Source organism: Mauremys reevesii, linkage group 15, assembly GCF_016161935.1.
Source record: "Mauremys reevesii isolate NIE-2019 linkage group 15, ASM1616193v1, whole genome shotgun sequence".
In the NCBI taxonomy this organism is placed as follows: domain Eukaryota; kingdom Metazoa; phylum Chordata; order Testudines; family Geoemydidae; genus Mauremys; species Mauremys reevesii.
Genome location: NC_052637.1, coordinates 33,097,205 through 33,116,769, shown reverse-complemented (window position 1 = coordinate 33,116,769; position 19,565 = coordinate 33,097,205). Strand labels below are relative to the sequence as shown.

Below are 19,565 nucleotides of genomic sequence, written 5' to 3'. Positions count from 1 at the left end.
TATACCAATCCACAACCTAGAAATGTAAAATCTTTGTGCCAACTCAGATATTGGTTGACCTGCGGGGAGGAGAAAGAAAAAGCCCTGACAGTTTCAGTACTTGGGTTCTCTGGATCAACTAAAAAATGTAAACTATTAGTAAAATATAACTTATTTTTAAACAAAAGCCTGTGTACCATATCAGATCATTTCAGATATTAACCCTCTTAGCTGTTTGGACCCATCTGTAGCATTGTATACAAGGCTACAGACAATCCATAAATGTAAGTTTTAAAAAGTTTATTTTTCCCTTCCTTTTCTAAAAAGCCACAGATGTGAATTTAGATCTAATAGAAGATGTGTAGTAGGACCACACTGAAAGCTAAATAGAGGAAGAGCTCCCTAAAAAATCAAAGTGAAAGAGCAATATGTCAGAGCTGACTAAACAGTAGCTTGATTGGGTTATCCTCCTAGATGGAGAAATCTAACTGTAGAAAATTGTATTGTTTATACCTAAATAAACTATCTTCCTTCAAGTTATTTCTCTGTGTCAAATGGCCAAAGGGAGAGCCCTACAGTCTAGAATGGTGTAGGAGATATAGTAGAACATGGAAGAGACCAGGCTTCAAGCAAAAGAAATTTGTCATATTTGTAATGGATATGTCTTCCCTTACTGGGGAAAACAGTTCATGCATGTCTGGCCTCCAATACTCTGAGTAGTAAGTAGTAGTGTTTCCCCCGTAGTATAAATTTGACGTTCACTGTTGCTAGGTGGCCATAGCTGATCTCCAGCAGACTTCCAGACTTGCACATTCTAAGTGTTCAGAACTAGGGCAACTCTTCTTCCCCTCTCCTTCACAGCTTGGCTTCTGAGAGGCTGGGGACTGAATACTGTGGTCTTTCCAGTGAATTGTGTTCAAGTCCTTTGTGTTTGCAAAGAGACTAGTAAAAAGGCATAGAGCCTTAAATGAAAGATGTTTGCTGCCTGATGTGGTACAAAACTAGTAAATTCATTCATTTGCCCACACAAAATCTGCTTAGATATTGTCTGCACTGATCAGGGTCTGTTCCTCTCAGTACATCTTTTGGTGTGGATTTGGCCACTATTCTGAATTTTCAAAAATCTGAATACCTGTTTCTGGGTAGTTTCTAGTTTAAAAAAGGACAGTGAGTCCATGTTAAAGAAGAAACTTAAGAATTCTATTTTCATATGATGTGATAACACAACTAGTAGCTATGTAGTTATTGAGAATAGTGTTATGTGATAGTTGCAAGCTATAACTTTTTTTACATGGAAGATTCTGCTGCTAATAACTTTGGCTTAGTGAACTATAAGTTCTAGTGACTATTCAGCATCACACACTCTCACTGTTCCCACAACACCTCCTTTGATTAGTTAGTTATCGATCAAGTATCTTTTCCTCATGTCCAACCTAAAGAAACTTCCCTTCACGAACTGAATGTAAAAGGACATTTGGCTTCTATCTACAATTTTCCAAAAACCCTTAAAGTCCATTCAGCTTTTTGTTGTTGTTGCTAACACGTCAGTCTAAACTTTCAAAGTAGTGCAATTCCCATTGATATTCATGTGAGTTGTGCAGCTGACTTAGACTGCATCTCTCATTGTTCTTAACTGATGAGATGATCACTTGAAGGCCATGCAAAAGCCTCTTCCTATAAAGGCATGTGAACTGCATTAACCAGTGGGAGATAAACCCCATCCCATTAAATCTGCAGAAGAGATTCAAGGAGATTTCTGAAAAGAAATTACTGCTGTAGAGACTATGGGCAGGTTGTTATATCTCTGGCACATGTATAAATCCAAAGAAATTTTACTAAAGTCAGAGTTGCTGTGGATTTACAACAATGTCACTGAGATCAGATCCTAGTTTTGGATTGAAACGTGTTGTGGAATGATGCTGGGTTGAGCGTATGTATAACTTACTAGTGCTTGTGTTTTGCAACTATTAAATTGAGAGTCACAGAACTGCTGAAATATTCTAGTAGTAGTAATTGTATAACAAAATTCCTTTTATAAATTGTGATTTTTTTTCAGAGTTCTAATTCTCTAAATATGTGTCTGTGTGTATCATTTGTATTGAGTTTTTCCAGTTTTTGAAGATCGTTGATAAAGCTTTAATAAAACAAAAATGAATATTTCACTTTCAAATGGAATAAAGAGATGTGATTTCCCCCCTCCCCTCCAATTTAAATGACAGGCACCCATGGGGACATGCTGGGGTGATATCTCAGAAGGAGTGCGAGTAGAAGTTCCAAACACAGACTGCAGCCTACCTACCAAAGTCTTCTGGATAGCTGGAATTGTGAAATTAGCAGGTTAACTTTTTTTAAGATCATATGTATTAAAATGATTGCAATGATAATTGTATTGGGGAAGTCACAATTCAGGGAACTGAGCAATTTCTTTTAAAAGCAAGAAGGATGTGAAGAGTGTTCTCTCGGACTACTATAATCTGTAGTTGTTTTTTTGGGGGAAAGGGTTGTTTTAAAAGAGAAAAAGATTTAGATGAAAATTTATTCATGCATATGAAGTAATAACTAATACAAAGCCTGTTACTCCTCCAGTTGAAGTCAATGAGAGCAGTAGTGGGCTGCCACGCAGTGCTGTAACACTAAGATAAATGTTGTAAGATGTTGCAACTGACTCCTTTGTGCTGGGGGCCTTTAACTCCAGTTTACTTCAGTGGGAGTTGAAGGTGCTTATTACTTCATTTCACTGGATCTTAAACTATCGTATATACTCAATCATAAGCTGGTTCATTTATAAGGTGACCTCCCCCAAGATGGCTAAGTAAAAAATAAAAAATTTTTATGAACCATTAATAAACTGACCCTATAATTCAGGTGTTGGCAAACTTTGGCTCCCGCCCTATCAGGATAAGCCGCTGGCGGGCTGAGACAGTTTGTTTACCTCGAGTGTCCGCAGGCACAGAGGTAAACCTAAGTAAACAAAATGTCCCAGCCCACCAGTGACTAACCCTGATGGGCCAGGACAGCAGCTGATGGGGAAATTTTGGGGAGGGGGGAGAAGCTGGGGGTCAGGGGACTAACCTCTGTGACCACCCCCCACATGACCCCGACCCTAACCTGAGACCTCCCCACATGACTCCTCCCTGCCCCACCTCTAGCCCGGGACCCCCACACTCTCCCTTTCCTGTCCCTTCCCACCTTACCTGGGGTGGGCCAGGAGAAGATGTCTGTGGCCTGGCCGGAACTGCTCCAGCAGGCTGGGCAGTGCGGCCGCAGCTTGCCAGCCCTGGAGCCGCAGCTGCTTTGGAAGCTGGGGGGAGAGCAGCGTGGCCAGAAGAGGAGAGAGTCTAGCCCCGCCTCTTTCCTTCTGGCTCTGCTGGCTGTGCTGCCCCCTCTGTTGGGGTGGGCGGGAGAGGGCTGTGTCCCACCTCTCCACCTCTCTATACCCGTTCATAAGCCAACCCCTTCTCTGATGCTTTACTAAAAAAAATCAGCTTATCAACAAGTATATGCAGTAATCATTTAGCAAATGTCTATATAAGTTTCCACTATCAACAGTTTTCTTTGAAGATGCTTTTCACCACACACAGATTATGTATGAATCTTTATCCTTGCAGAGGTATTAAAGGAGAGAAACTCCCACATGCAGAGCTTCCAAACTCCTCAGTTTTTCTCCTGTTCAGGTGTTAAACTCTTCTGGTTGGGCCTGTTTTGCATTGGCCCAGTTTTCAGGGACCAGCTTCCTCACATTATGGATGATTCAGGATCAGGAAATATGAAATCAAATAGCCCCAGATCAGTGAACTCGTAAACTTCACTACTGATCTTCTTTTTTACAAAGTTAAAGGTTACATAGCTAAACACTCAAAAGTCAAGGACTGCATAAATTATAATTAAACACACTTCCTCTGTATATGCAATACAACAATCTTTAATTGTAAGGTCATATACTATATCTCAAAAGTGATATACACATTTTCCTACCATATAAGATACACACATATAGTACCTCAGAACGTTTCTATTCTTTTGCATTGATAACAAATTACCTTCAAGTCCAGCAAGATGCCTTCTGAATCATGTAGTCTAAAAAATTCAGTGGACATACATTATGCTGGGTGGAATAGTATTAATCTTTTATAACCTCACTCAGCTATAGCTTTTAAACATGGGATTGCTCTCTTTCAGGCTACAATGCTTTGCTGAGATATGAAGGGTTTGAAAACGATTCAAGTATTGACTTCTGGTGCAACGTGTGTGGGTCTGACATCCACCCAGTTGGTTGGTGTGCAACTAGTGGGAAGCCTCTAGTCCCACCAAGAAGTATGTAAATTTTAGCACTCCTGATTCAGTAGTAGAGATTGTAATCTTCTACATTTAACTGAATTCATTGTGATTCAGATGTGAAACTGATGTGGCTCTCATTTATGAATCATATCTAAAGTTGTGAATAAATCTTGTTGCCTATGAGTCAGTGAGGACCTGATCCTGTGGATCTTCACAGGAAATACCCCTTACTCATGTGAATAAGGGTCATTAAGATCAGATCCTAAGTAATTAAATTAATCAGTTGCTAAAGCATACTCTGTTTTATTTAATCTATTCTTTATTAAAATCTTAGGTCGGCTTCTGCCCCAAAATATACACACACATAGTTGTGAAACTGGAGCAGAATTCAGCCTTTAAGGCTTTTGATACATTTTAATTATTCTTATATTTTTCATTCAGTATTTTAACAATAATTTTATATTGTTTTACAAATACTGACTTTAACTGTGTATCTCTAATGGGTCAACTTAATTAGTAATCATTGACTTTTTCGCCCTTCATTTTCAACAGCAATCCAACACAAATACACAAACTGGAAAGCTTTTCTCGTGAAGCGACTTACTGGTGCCAAAACTCTTCCTCCTGACTTTTCTCAGAAGGTAAGTTGATGTGATATAAATAATGTAATATAAAGTAAACACAACCTCATTACTGTTTGAGGAATTGAACTGTCTTGTAATGGCATTTTGGCCCCTCTTGTGGAAGAAGATAGAACTGCAGCTGCTCCATTTTTCTTACTTCAGTGACTACATCAGCGGTTCTCAACCGCTTGGCTTTTGCAGCAAAGAAACTGGAGACTGAAATTAGTGGACGGTGCTTTAATAGCAGATGACACGTGACTAAACATTTTCCCTATTATTTTAAGGTTTCAGAAAGTATGCAGTATCCTTTCAAACCTTCCATGAGAGTAGAAGTTGTTGACAAAACGCATCTCTGTCGAACACGGGTAGCAGTTGTAGACAGTGTAATTGGAGGACGATTAAGATTGGTATATGAAGAAAGTGAAGACAAAAATGATGATTTCTGGTGCCATATGTACAGCCCACTCATTCATCACATTGGTTGGTCCCGAAGTATAGGACATCGCTTCAAAAGATCTGGTAAGCAAGTTGTGTTGCAAAGATACCTTGTCAGCAGTAGAGGCTTACTTGAAAGATACTTCATGCAATGATTTGGCTAAAAGGAGCAAGTTGACTGAAAAAGCTTCTAATTCAAGTTATTATATCTTCAAAAACGTATGCATTGGCGTTAATCAAGACTTTTTTTTTTCAGCCACTAGGTCTCCGCTCCATATGGTTTAGTTAAAAACTATCATCAGTGTTTTTCCTTCAGGGTTTGGAAGAGCTTGGGTAAACTTCAATGAGGCACCATCCATGAGACCGTATCTAGAAATGTTTACAATATAAGCTAGTGTAAACAAGGGTTTCTGTGCACAAAGCCCAATGTTCTGTGTATTTAGCATGTCTTGCTGCTGGCACCCTGGAATTACACAGAACTGCCCCACCAGCTGCCACCACCTACGTGATACAGTAAAGTCAGCACAAGTATTGCTTGTGTTATTGATTTAATTCAGTTTATTTTGCTCTGACCTCAATCTTTGTATGGCAACATATAACTGCATTGCAGAAGTTGTCAGAAGAGGGACAGAAAAGTAGAGGCTGACAGATGTGTAGTGGAGTTTTTATCACCTAAAATCAAAACATTTCTATTTTTTAAATATTTTATGTCCTCTTTTTAATGATAAATTAACATTGTTGCTAAGACTCTCTTTGCTCCTTTGCACGTAAGCCACTCATCTGTAACATACAACAGGAATAAAAAAGATCCATGTTGCACCAGCTTTGGACACTAAAATATCAATATTTTTACTGGTTGGAAACCTTCATTGAAATCAATATAAAAATAAAAGGGAAACAGTTAAAAGAAATCATGCTCAAGACTGCTTCCTGGAAATGGACATAAGAGCTTTTCACAAAGCTGCTGGAATTCATTTCAGAGAAGCGGATCCAACCAGTAGCAGCAAACTGCCGCAAAGATCAGGCGGCTCCTCTGCTATAGTATCAGAGGGGTAGCCGTGTTAGTCTGGATCTGTAAAAAGCACAAAGAGTTCTGTGGCACCTTGAAGACTAACAGATGTATTGGAGGATAAGCTTTCGTGGGTGAATACCCACTTCACCCACGAAAGCTTATGCTCCAATACATCTGTTAGTCTTCAAGGTGCCACAGGACTCTTAGGATCCTATAGCAGAGGAGCAACAATCAGAGCTATGGATCCCACCACACTACAAAAATGTTTCACAAAAACAAGAATTTCTAGTACAAAAATGAGGTAACAAACAGCATGACCACAATACGAAGATGTTTCAAAATTTATTTATATTAAGCTTTGAAGTCACTTATGTGTATGAGTCTATTTGTCAGTTCCTGCTTTAACTCTACTGAGAATGCAAACTAGTTTCACTTGTCAAACTTCTGCAAAAGCTTATATGTATTTCACTGACACTTTTGTGCTATAATCAAGCCTTCTGGGTATTAGTGTTCTCTGAAGCTGTCATCTCCTGTCCAACAGTGTTCTCAAAAATAAAAATAAAAAAATTAAAAAATTGCACGATTTGAGCTCCATTCCCAAATTGTCTAGGTGGCATACTGCTTTGACCTCTTTATAGATTTCAGGCCCACATGTTTGTAAAGTTATGACTCCCTTAAGTGGTACAATGTTAGGAAAAGGTGTTTTTGTTTTGAGGGTGGGTATTATTAGTCTCTTCATAAATATTTGCTGATTAATAATGTAACTGTCCCTTGTAGATATTACAAAGAAACAAGACGGACATTATGATGCACCGCCACACTTATTTGCAAGGGTAAGATTGCTAATGAGAACGCTAAGATTATTTACTCAGAGTTGGAAGAGGAATTTTTCATCACTTGAAGACAAAGCATAACTGAGAAATTATACCAAATTACTGTACAAAGGTCTGTCACTATTGGAAATTACTTAAAAAAAAAAAAGCTGTTAGGCATTTTGATGTAAGTAAAATTGACAGGGAGTTTGAGGGGTATTTTGGTCTTTTTGCTGCAAACTTTGTTTCATGGGTGTGGTTATGTTGTCTCGTACATCAGTTCTTGTCACCTCAGGTAGCTGTATAATGCTGTTGTATGAATCTTTAGGTAAAAGAAGTAGATCCAAGTGGAGAATGGTTCAAGGAGGGAATGAAATTGGAAGCTATCGATCCCTTAAACCTGTCTGCAATATGTGTTGCAACCATTAGGAAGGTAAGAGAATGAATTTATAATTTTGTGGGAGAATAGGACATGAATCCTGTTAATCCGATTTCCAGTCTTCTGTAATCAATACTGCTGCTAAAAACTTTTTTTTTTTTTAAATAAAGGCTGAGATTTTATTTAAAACAAGATTTTAAAAAAGCAACCAATGTGTTGGTCAACTGCATGTACTCTTGTCTGCTCCTTCCACATCCACCCCTTCCAATAAAAGGATAATGTGTGCAATTTGTGAATGCTTACCAATGGCTTCCATTTATTAGTTGCTTTCCTGTTACTGGGGTATTAAGAATGGTTGATTGTTATAGCGGCAGATGAAAAGTACCTGTATGTGGCATTCACGAATGTTCAAAATTCCAGCCTGAACTTTGATTGACAAACAGTATGCCTGTGAAATTAATGTGCAATGGAACCTCTTGTTAATTCTCATCTGGCTATTTTGCAGACAATCTAATCCCTCACAAAAGCTTTGGATAATACATCTGCCCAAAAATATTCCTGCCAACGTTTTTGGTTTTACAGTTATTTTTTATATATAATATTTTTATTTTTTTTCCTGTGTGTGGAAGACCCTCACGCTACTAAGGAAACTAACTATACAAAGATAGAGTGAAACTGATACTACACAAAGCGCTGTCAAATATTCAAGGGAAAAAACCTGAAAACTAAAATAGTCTCTAATCTCGCTCTTCTATTATTGTTGCCAGTTAATGATTGCAATAGCATATACAACAAAAAATATTGGAGAGAAGTGACTTTTATTAAGTTGACAGTGTTCTTTATACATATTTGCTTATCATTTGTTTAATTTCTTACTCCACTTTGAAACGTGACATACTAAATTTCTAGCCTGGCCTTCACAGGTATAAAAGTGCTTAATATACAATATTGTTTTTATTTCCAAAGGTGTTAGCAGATGGATATCTAATGATCGGGATTGATGGCTCAGAAGCAGCAGATGGGTCTGACTGGTTTTGTTACCATGCCACCTCCCCTTCTATTTTCCCTGTTGGTTTCTGTGAAATTAATGCAATTGAGCTAACTCCACCCAGAGGTATTTACACTATTCTGACCAACTTCTATTTTGATTATTTTTCAGTGGTATTCTATATAATCACATTCTTTGTTTCTTAAATCGTTTTGCAGCATTCATTTCATTTTCAGAACAATCTTGATTTCAAACAGAAACTTCAGCACTACTTAAAATGGTCTGAAACAGGGATGTCAAACTCAATGAATGTTTAATTCATGGGCAAATAAAATGAGGTTTGTTTTGACTACACAAAGATTAAAGATAGAATATGGTCATTATGTAACTAAACTCTTACTGAGTAAAATTAGTTATATTCAGCAACAATTAATGCTGGGGTGGCGGGAGTGAGATGCAGAGCACTTCCAGAACTATCTCAAGAATATCAGTGCTAGGGAGTCTTGGGCCAGCAGAGGACTGGAATTATGATAGAGCAATTGTCCATATTAAAAGCATTGTAAAGTGTTGCAGATTTATTAATCAGGCATGATGAATTATTCTCTCTTGCTAAAATGCACATAAATTTATCCTTCATATCAGTATCCATAGGAGTAGGAGGGGTTCATTTTTTGAAGAAGACTAAGGAATGATTTTTGTGAGCAAAACTGCCTGAACACCACCATACGTGTCTGCAGATGGTTTTCTATTGGCTTCATCTCTAAACTTTATTACATTACTTTAGTTACATATAAAGGGAGAGATAGGTAATTGCATCATAGTAGATGATAGGTGCTCACTGTTTGTTTAGTTTTTTGTAAGAATTCTGTCTTTGTCCCTATTCATTCAAAAATCTCTACATTATTGGAAGGAGAGGCGGGGAACCTATATTACTGGTTAAGTGCAAGTTTCTATTGGCACTGAGTGCAGAGATTTTCTGAATTTTGAGTGTACTGACAGTTTTGCCTGCAACAAAAAGAAAAACATTTCATAGCATCCCCGTTAGCTGACATGAATCTGTTTGGTCTTTTAGCATTTGGCGAATCCGTAGCTGAGCAGATTTACCCTTGCTTACTGGAGCTGTAACATTCAGTGGAATTACTGCAGAGAAAATCATGGGGATAATCTGACCTGCCAAAAACATATAGTTCATCCTGTGACTTAAACAAACAAGCAAACAAAAAAAACTTAAGAGAATTTGGAGTAATTTACAGAATGAAAATTTAATAATGACAAAATGTATGTCTATATAAACTCTGGTAAAACAAGACTTTTAAATGGCCGATACACTATAAATGATAGATGCGTATCTTTGAAAAATCCTGAGTAAATGTTTATTCTTCAATTACTGAACCTACGACAGAAGGTGAACTTCTGTTAATATCATTGAATATGCTGCCTTGTTTCTTACATCGTGGCAGCTTTCCTGCTTTTCTGCTTTTGTCTGCATTTCTTCCCTTTCTCTCTTTAGAATTCTTGATAGCAATCCTGTATCATCCATTGCTAGACTATTATTATAAATCATATTCAGTTTTGTAAAATTTAGTTTTATGTGTATGACTAACAAACAGCAGTAAGAATGTTCTAGAACTTTAACCTTCTTAGTAGGTTAAATTATTTCTGAAGCAAATGCATTATTATAATGATCAGAGCCCCCTTAATACCTGTGAGAGGTGTGTTCTAGTGGCTAAATTATGGGAATTGGAAGTCCTGAGTTCTAATCTTAGCTCTGGGATGGCCTTCCTCTGCTCCCATCTTTCCCATAGCTTGTTGTGAGGATTAATTAGATAACATTTGTAAAAAAATTATTGAATGTCTGTGTCAGAAGATCTCTGTATGCTAACAAAAAATATTCTTGTGTACCTCTTGCCCTGCTGTCTTGATGAATCTGCAGCCAATCAGGCGTCCGTTCATGAGGGTGGTGTAAACTTAGCTTGCTGCCACCCTTTCTGTATTCACCTTGTTAGCTTGAAATTTTACACTGTGGAAAAAAGGGGCCTTAAAACATAGGATTCAATCTTGTAAGGCACGGAGCACTCTCGGCTCCCAGTGATGTCAGTGGAAGTTGAGGACACTTGGCACCTTTCAGGATTGGGACCGGAGTTTGTTGTTGAAGTTTAATTATGTGTGTGAGGACTGTAGCCCTGTCGTATTGAGCTGTGACCCAAACTGGCAGCTTGGACTAAAACAGTGGCTTTCTCGCTCTTTTTTTTTTTTAAATTATTCTGCACACCACTTTTAGTGAGATCCTATGGGGACTATCTTCCATTCCATCACTCCAAGCCCCCATCACCTCTTTGTTTTTCAAAATGTTTAATTCTACAGACCACCACAAAGAAATCTGCAAACTATTGCTGGTTCAAGGGCCAAAATTTGAGACTTTCTGGTCTAAGAAGCTGGTTGAAGGGAAAAGTCGTCCCAAAACAGTCCTCTCTATCACATGCAAATTCAATAGACTAACCAAAATTAAATACATTATTGAGAAACAGTTGTCTCTTCTAGTTTATAAGGTGGAGAAAAGCCCTTCATTACCTCCATTGCTGTGTTTTCTAACCCTATGATCTCTGTTTTAAAAACATTTATTTCACTGATTGTGTTTTGGCCAGTCTTCTCCAAACAAATCCAGCATTTCAAGGATAAAATTATTTTTCTCCCACAGGAAAGAGTAGATGATTTTGCAGATTTGTCTTTAGTCACATCATTATAAAAAGGCTGTTATAGCATTTAAAGAGGTTTTCTTCTCTGTTTGATTTATGTGGAACCCAATATGGAGCAAAATGTCAAATTGAGAAAAATATTTTTATATTTGTGTCTAGCTTCTTTGTGTTTTTAGTGACAATGTAGCACTAATAGTGTTGTTTTTAAATGAACAAAGTTTGCAGTTGATGTACGAAGGTACTATTTAAAATTCACAGGTTATGCAAAACTCCCTTTCAAATGGTTTGACTACCTCAGGGAAACGGACTCTATAGCAGCACCTGTAAAACTCTTCAATAAGGTAAGATAAATCATTGGTAAAGCCAACTGTATGGCATGTGTGCTATTTACAGTGGATTTTGTGCTGTAAATTCCTGCCTGCTTGGTCCCATGAGGTTAATCAGTCTCTTCAGCTGTCTTAAATATGTTTCTTCACTTATGTGCTAATTGTTCACAAAACCAGACACAGTGATTTTTCAAAGTCCATATGAGTATGCTTTGAAAAATATCTAGTAGAAATGGAAATTGGGAAATTTGTTTATTAGAAATAGAAAAAATTATGTGCATTCAGCTTGTATATTTCAGACTCTGGAAAAAAAAAATCTTACTATGGAAGAAAATAGGAGCACATTAAATTACATAGATGATACCTTGGTATTCCACCATGTTCACTTTCACCATCTGAATAATGCCACTTGAAATTAAACTTGACTGAAACAGCAGCCCCCGTGAAGTATGTAAACTTCATGTAGAGTAAGATGTTAGACTTGGTTTCCTGATATTTGGCTGTCTTGCTTCATTTTCCTTTTTCAGGAAGTTCCAAACCATGGGTTTCACATTCGAATGAAACTGGAGGCTGTAGATCTTATGGAACCGCGCCTTGTATGTGTGGCCACAGTAACCCGCATCATCCATCGTCTATTGAGGATACATTTTGATGGCTGGGAAGAAGAATATGACCAGTGGGTGGATTGCGAATCCCCTGACCTCTATCCTGTAGGGTGGTGCCAATTAACTGGATATCAACTACAGCCTCCTGCACCACAAAGTAAGTTGCTCTGCATTTGTAAATGATTCCTCTTGCATCTTTTTAAATCTAAAATTTACCAGTTGCCTTCCAGTGTTTATACACGTGTGGTCATTCTCGTAACTTTACCCTTTTGGGGTTGGGTAGCCACCAGCAACAAAAAATGGACTAGACCCTTGCTAATTCTCAGATGCACACCATTCTAATCTGTTTCACTTTATAACTGATAAAGCACTTCAGAGTATTTGCATGGCTGTGCTCTGTTTATTTTTAATCCTGGGGCTAACAGATGTTTGGGCCAGAGAAGAGACAGACTGCTTAAGCATCAGGCCTAAATAACATTACTCATCATTTATAGCACAATCAATTTGCATGGCACTTTACATTAAGAGGCCCTGATCCTGCAAACATGTGTTAGTAACTTTATGGATTTAAATCAATGTTACTATGCATATGCATAGTTATTCACATGCACAATTGTTTGCAATATGGGATCTTGTAGTATGCACTGATTTAATTTAAAGAACCCAGACAGCCTGCTTGTGTGTCCGTACCTGGCTTTTCAGTCCCATAACACTGTCCAGAGCCTGGAGAGTGAATATGTAAAGACCAGATGCTCTCTTTAGTGTAGCTGGCAGCTTATGATTTGAATACTTTAAATGTTGGCAGGCGTTCAGGAATACATGAAATCAGTTCTGTCAACTGACAGATTCATTTTTTTCTTCTTTCTTTAGACGGACATACTGGAGGAGTATAAACTAATCGTAATATAAAAATATGTATTACAGGTTATGGCTGATTTGAAATGTTTTACTTAAGTTTACTCTTCAAATTTTTTCCTATTAGTCTGCCTTACCAGTGCTTATTTTTGTTTCATTCTTTGTTCTTGCCTCTTTCCATTCTTTTAATAATTTCTCTCTTGATAGTCTGAATTTTTTGATATCTTAATTTGTGTGTTTGTGTCCATTTTTTATATGTAAATCTTCTTTTTTGTGTGTCTGGTTTTCTAATCTTTTTCTGTTTCTATCTTTTTTTTTTCCTTCTTCCTCCCAACTTTCTTCTTGCCTTATGTGAAATCCGAGTGGCAGCAAGACTCAGTTTTATGATGCATCAGCTATACTTCTCCAGTCAGGAAAATAATTGCTATGAGAACTAGTTGCTCAAAGGAGCAGAGGTATGACTCTGGCAGCAGGTGTGTGTTGTCCCATAATGATGGATGAAATGACTATTTGTAGCCTGTTAGGTCAGGAAACATGATATGGGTAATTGTGTTCCAGGGGCTACTGGAATGGGTGCAGTTCAAGTAGAGGATTTTTCCTATGTGAACGTGTTCTGTTTGACATTCTGTCTTCATTCATTCACTCATTCATTCATTGAGGAAAACATTTTTCTTGTGAATTTTCCTTAGCATGAAAGACTGTGCAGTATTTTCCCAAATCATTAATTCAAAATTTTAATTCTTAATATTTTTCAGCAGCAAGAGATAGCCAGTCAAGTTCGTCAAAGCAAAAGAAAAAGGCTAAGTCACAACAGTACAAAGGACACAAGAAAAGTGGGTGACAAAGTGGTGCTTTATATGCCCTTTCCCAGCTGTTAGAAAGTTGTGCAATTTGTCTCAAATTATTCTGGTTGGAAATGTTGCTTGTGCATGAAATAAGTGTTATGCTTAAAGGTGCAGTATGCCATAAAAGGAGGCCTTTTATTAATTGAGAAATGTTATTTTTTTATAACTTGCAGCAAAATAACCAAATGGAAAGTAAGTGGTTTTGAAAGGATTGATACTGTTTGTAACTTCTGTGTATATTGTACACGGACAAATAAGTTAAATTAGTTTTGATACTCCTAGAACCAATTTTAGGTAAGGAATTCTGCATAAGCATGAAGATATAGTAAGGTGGTCGTGAACAAAATGCTCATATATGCATGGCTCTTCGTTTTTAACTCTTTGTAGCAAAGCTGTAGAAATAAGAACCAGGTTGTTTAGAAGCAGAAGGTAAATGAGATGTAGAAAACCGAGGGCAATCTATCGTCCTCAGTTACTTTATAAAACTAAAATTTGTCTCCTCTTGCAAAACAGTACTAATTCTTAAATTGACAAGTTTATCAATTTTATGGGTGTTGGGCAATTGTAGGACGCTCTTAATAATGTTACTTACAAAGGTACTCAGTAGTATTGCTATAGTTGACTACTCTTGTCAATTGAGTATTACCGTATTTACTCCATCATAAACCGGTTTGTTTATAAGCTGACCTTTCCAAGATGGATAAGTAAAAATGGAAAATTTGTATAACCCATTCATAGGCCAACCCTATAATTCAGGGGTCAGCAAACTTTGGCTCCTGAACCATCACGATAAGCTGCTGGTGGGCCGAGATGATTTGTTTACCTGAAGCGTCCGCAGGCAGGAGGTAAACCTAAGTAAACAAAGTGTCCTGGCACACCAGCTGCTTACCCTGATGGGCTGGGACAGCAACTGGTGGGGAAATGTTTTTGGAGGGGAGAAGCTGGGAATCAGGGGAGTAACCCTTGTGATTACACACCCCCAACCCCTAGCCCAGGACCCCCACACTCTTCCATCCCATCCCTTCCCACCTTATCTGGGGAGGATCTCTCTGGCCTGGCTGGAGCTGCTCCAGTGGGCCGGACCAAGCAGTACGGCCGCAGCCTGCGAACCCCAGAGCTGCAGCTGCTTCGGAGGCTGCGGGGAGAGCAACATGGCCAGAAGTGGAGAGACTCTGGCCCCGCCTCTTCCCTTCTGGCTCTGCTGGCTGTGATGCCTCTCCTTGCTCCCTCTGTTGGCGGGGGGAGGGGCTGTGTCCCACCTTTCCCTCTTTATACCCGTTCATAAACCGACCCCCTTCCCTGGTGCTTCCCTTTTTTACTAAAAAAAATTCAGCTTATGAATGAGTATATATGGTACTTTAAAAAAAAAAAAAAAACACTAGGGATTTAACAACTGTCCAAATTCTTTCCACGTTAGTAGTGTCTCCCTGGGAGAAAATTCAAACAAATATATGTTTAATTTTTAAGTTACAATGATGCACCTTCCCTTCCCCCTCTAGTCCTGTTTCCATGACTCTGTTTCAAACCACAGCTATTTTCTGTCTGTAACGAAGGGAGTAGAAACAGCCTGTCCCAAGAACACTTTGTGCTTTCTCCTGCCCTTTCTTGTTGGAGATCAGATACATCTATATTTATCTTAAATTCACATTGCACCTTTTATTCCAAAGGATTCCAAGGCATTTTTCAAAAGATTGGATGCTTCTGCAAGAGAGCAGTGGAGGATAGCACCAACCCATGGTGCATGGCAAATTTTTATGCGGGACGATAAATTTTAGACAAGAACTCAGGGCAAGCTCCTTATTTAAAAAAATAAATAAAATAAAAAGTGCCACAACATCTTGAATATCCAATCAGAGCTGACACTTAATTTTTAAAGTGTTTGAGAAGAACCCACATACAGTGAGAGGAGTTCATTTATCTGCCTAATAAAAATGAAGGGCTGATTCTATAGTGTCGTAATAAGAGGCACTAGTTAGAAGGCAGCCTAGCTATGCTTGGAACACTAAGCCACTGCCTCTGTTCACATTCTTGGTATTTCCTTGGCAAGAGGTGGTATTTCTTTGGTGCAGGAGAGATATGTTTTGTAACAGCAGCTAGTACTTTGTGCTGAAGATACAGTGGACAAAATTAACTGTAAGAGAAGGCAGAATGCAAATATATCAGTTTTAATCTTTGTGGATTGCACACCATCTCTTTTGCAGTCCAGTTGCCTTCATGTTGGCTGCCAGCGAGGCCTTTGTATTAGGAAGTGGGCAATTCTGCTGACACAGGACATGACTTCCCCACAAGTCGGCAGACTTAGGTGGTTAAGAGCTGCATGACAGCCCTTAACATACTGCTGGAAGAGATCCAGGGTGTGGAGCCCTGAGTCTAGGCTTTATCACCAGGCTTAAATTCCAAGTTTGATCATCAAGCTCTGTCTTGTCTGACTCTGGTCTATTCAAAACTCTTCCTGAGGAGTTACCAGTTCACTGTTTTGTAATCTTGAGTTCATTGAAGTGTGAAGCATTGAATACTTCTAAAGTTAAGAAAACTCTAGCTTCGGCACCTCCATTTTGGAGGGAAAAGAGGTGTTTGGGTTTTGGGGAGTTTTTTTTTTTTACTCTTTTCTATATGCTTTAAAGACCCTTATTACTACTTGCAAGTTCCTAATAAGCTTGAACATTTTTTTTCTTTAAATTAATCAAATTAACTGCTGTTATTGCAGCCACAATCTGTATCTTAAACACACACAACATTTCTAATTTGCAGTTCAATCCATTCAGGTTGTCGGGTTCTGCGTTTTCACTCTGTAGTGAAATTGTCAGGATTTTACTGAGGAAAAACCTGGATTTCAAAATATTTCTACGCAAGGGCATGTACAAAAATAAATTTCTTGCTGATAGGGTGTGCCAGCTTTAGCAAATTTTACAAACATTAATCCTCATACCTTTTGTGTGGTAGGCATGATCTGCAAGCTCACCACAGAAAGTTTTGAAAACTTTACTAACGCTTCCTGACGAGGATTGTAACCTCATACTTTAAACTTCTCTTCTAGTCTCTTTGAGGCTCTGATATTCCTTTAAAATTCATTGGGCAGAAAAATCGAGTCTGCGGCGATGGGAGAAGGGACAGTGTTAGGAAGACCTTCCTACTGAATTTGACCCTTTTCATAGCTAGCATTTGCAGAGCAGCTCTTGAGTTTATCAGAAATCCTCTTCAATAAATAACTAGAAAACAGTGTTTTGATTATATTTGATTACAAATGAGATGATTTTAGATCCATGTTTCTCGGTTAAACACCAAACCTTGTATTTCACTATTGTAGATTCTTGATATAAAAAATACTGAGTCATGGAAGAGGAATCTCCCAGAAGAAAAAGTTGGTGAGGCTGCACTAGACAACCATAACAAGGTCAATGCCAAGTATCTTTTAATATATAAAGGGGACCAAGATAAACATTCAAGTGGACCACGAAGTTCAATTATGCACAAAGAGACAAATAACCAACACTTCATGCAGTGATTAACTTAAAATGAGGAGCACCCTGAAATAAACGTCTTTCAAAGATGGGAGTATTTGGCTTCCCTCTGTCTTGAAAACAAGCTTTGTAGCATGACGAGTTCTCAAATGTAAGCAATACTGTTTTGTAAATGTGTGGTGAGACGGCTGTCCAGCTTCATTGTATGTATCTGCTGTGGAAATACACCTCCGACCAAGTGAGCCTTGACATCGCCTCTCTAGTTTTCAGGCCAGCCACGTTACAACAGTGTGAAATACAATCAGACATCCATTTAGATGCAGTTCTCTTGGCAACAGCTCTGCTCAATTAATTGGAGTCTGTAGCAATGGTACCTATTTCACTTATCTTCAGACTAGCCACTGCCTCAGTTTCCCCCTCTTGGGCTCCCCAGTAACTTCAACATAAGCTTGCATGTGTCAAGTAACACCCCTTCTTGGTGTCTGGGTTTATTAACTAAGTTCATAACCCATCCAGCCTTCCTAGCAGGCTCACAACCTTAGTGCAGGGTTCATAGTCCTGTTCGAGCCTTCCCAGCTGGTACCTGTTTTCTGCGCTCCTGAGGCCCTGTGCCTGGGAGTTGAGGAGAGTCTCTGTGAAGAGAGCTATCTGGATTCTTTCCTTCTCTCCACAGGCTTCTGTTTTATTTCCACCCCAAAGACCTGGTTTAGCCACATGTCTTCCCTGTCATGTGACATTGTTCCTTTTCTCCACCTGGAGAGATGAACTTAGTGGGTCACAGGTAGGGCTGAACCCATCTCCCTTTAAAGGGCCAATCATCCTTTCATAGTGTCAAAAACAAAAAGTTAGGTGGGCTTTCCAAGGACTAGGTAAAACCCAAAGGACTCTGCCATTGAGCATATGGAGAAGAATGCTCCCTTGAAAATGGTGTGGGAAGAATGTTAGCAAGCTTTGGCACCATTGTGGAGAGGAATCTTTTACCTTGTGAAATCTGATGTAAGGTACTTCAGTTGCTAGGACCAGAACTTAACTTGCTGTACAAGCTGAAGTCACTGCCACCAGGAACGTTTTCACTCAAAATTGACAACAAGGGTCTATATAGAGACACTAGTTTATCTTTGATTAGTTCATGATAGGCCATAGTATTTGCTAAATGTTTCCACATAGTTAATCTAAGACTTAGGTGGATGAAGAAGGTTGTTAAGCAAGAGGTCACATGGGCATAACTACACGTCATCACAGACCTCTTCAGCTTTGAACTGTATCTCATTCTGCTCATAGACATCAAGCTTGCTGATTACTGTGCTGTCACAAACTAAGCTGTTGGGGCTCATAGGTGGAGATAGAGCAATATAGCCTGATTATGAGTGATAATCTGAGACTTGGCTCTCAAACTAGTGGTGCTTGTTTTAGTCTTCTGCAGTGGGATTGACAGCCATATTTGGCTGGGCCTAATGGGTCTATTCACTTTTCTGAGCTTTGCCAATAGCAGAGGCGTTAATAGGAAGATATAACGGATCTTCTTCTACCAATGAATGGAGAAGGCAACCCTTGCGAACTTGGTCTTATCATGGACACAGAATTAACCTGACTAGAGCATCCATGCAGGATGTACCCCTATCCTTTGATAAGTGACTCAAGTCTTTTATAGTTTCTCCTTTCTAACACACCAGGAAGCAAAAGAAAAAATCTGTACCCCAGATGGGAGTCTGCATGAGATGGGGAGCGTTTTTTAAATTAACAGCCTAAGATCCAGGATATTTCTGAAAGAAGTTTTGCTTTTCTAACTGAGCACAGGAATTCATTGATTACATTAGAGCACACATCTGGTACAAAAAGATCCTAAAGAGGCTATCTCTTTGGTCTCTGTTTAAGCTGTAAGGTCATTGTACAGGTAGGTGTCTTTGCCTCCCAAGGCAACCTTGGAAGTACAGTGACTCTGCATCAAATATGTGAATGGGGATACAACATCAACCAAATGCCTTTTCCATCAGGTGGAATGATCTTGTACATACACTCTTCCTTCAATTACCTTCTTGTCAGGTGAATTGTCTCTCTGAAGAATCTAAACAAGTTTTCAAGGCCTTAAAGGTGGCAGCCAGAGGCATAACAATGATCTTTTTATTCATATGAATGCCCTCTTAAATTCCTGTTGGTGGGCAACATGTTATGTGCACATATAAATCACCATGCATACAAAGGGCACTAAATAGAGTATTCATCTTCTTACCCAGTAAGGCCTGCTGAACTCACAGTAGTTGGTGATCAGAG

At 38.7% G+C, this 19,565-nt stretch overlaps 1 protein-coding gene across 16 annotated transcripts in view; it reads left to right on the top strand.

Moving 5' to 3' along the window:
- MBTD1 (mbt domain containing 1) overlaps positions 1 to 19,565 on the top strand; it is a 54,660-nt gene that overhangs the window by 19,377 nt on the left and 15,718 nt on the right. For 14 of the 16 annotated variants that reach the window (XM_039500816.1, XM_039500823.1, XM_039500822.1 and 11 more), the window contains 10 exons: positions 2,199 to 2,316; positions 4,159 to 4,293; positions 4,810 to 4,898; positions 5,165 to 5,399; positions 7,105 to 7,160; positions 7,468 to 7,572; positions 8,485 to 8,632; positions 11,461 to 11,543; positions 12,056 to 12,290; positions 13,744 to 13,821. In XM_039500816.1, the coding sequence (XP_039356750.1) occupies positions 2,199 to 2,316; positions 4,159 to 4,293; positions 4,810 to 4,898; positions 5,165 to 5,399; positions 7,105 to 7,160; positions 7,468 to 7,572; positions 8,485 to 8,632; positions 11,461 to 11,543; positions 12,056 to 12,290; positions 13,744 to 13,821 (1,282 nt within the window). The remainder of the gene's footprint in view (positions 1 to 2,198; positions 2,317 to 4,158; positions 4,294 to 4,809; positions 4,899 to 5,164; positions 5,400 to 7,104; positions 7,161 to 7,467; positions 7,573 to 8,484; positions 8,633 to 11,460; positions 11,544 to 12,055; positions 12,291 to 13,743; positions 13,822 to 19,565) is intronic. The other 2 variants (XM_039500809.1, XM_039500819.1) reach the window with 1 other exon arrangement.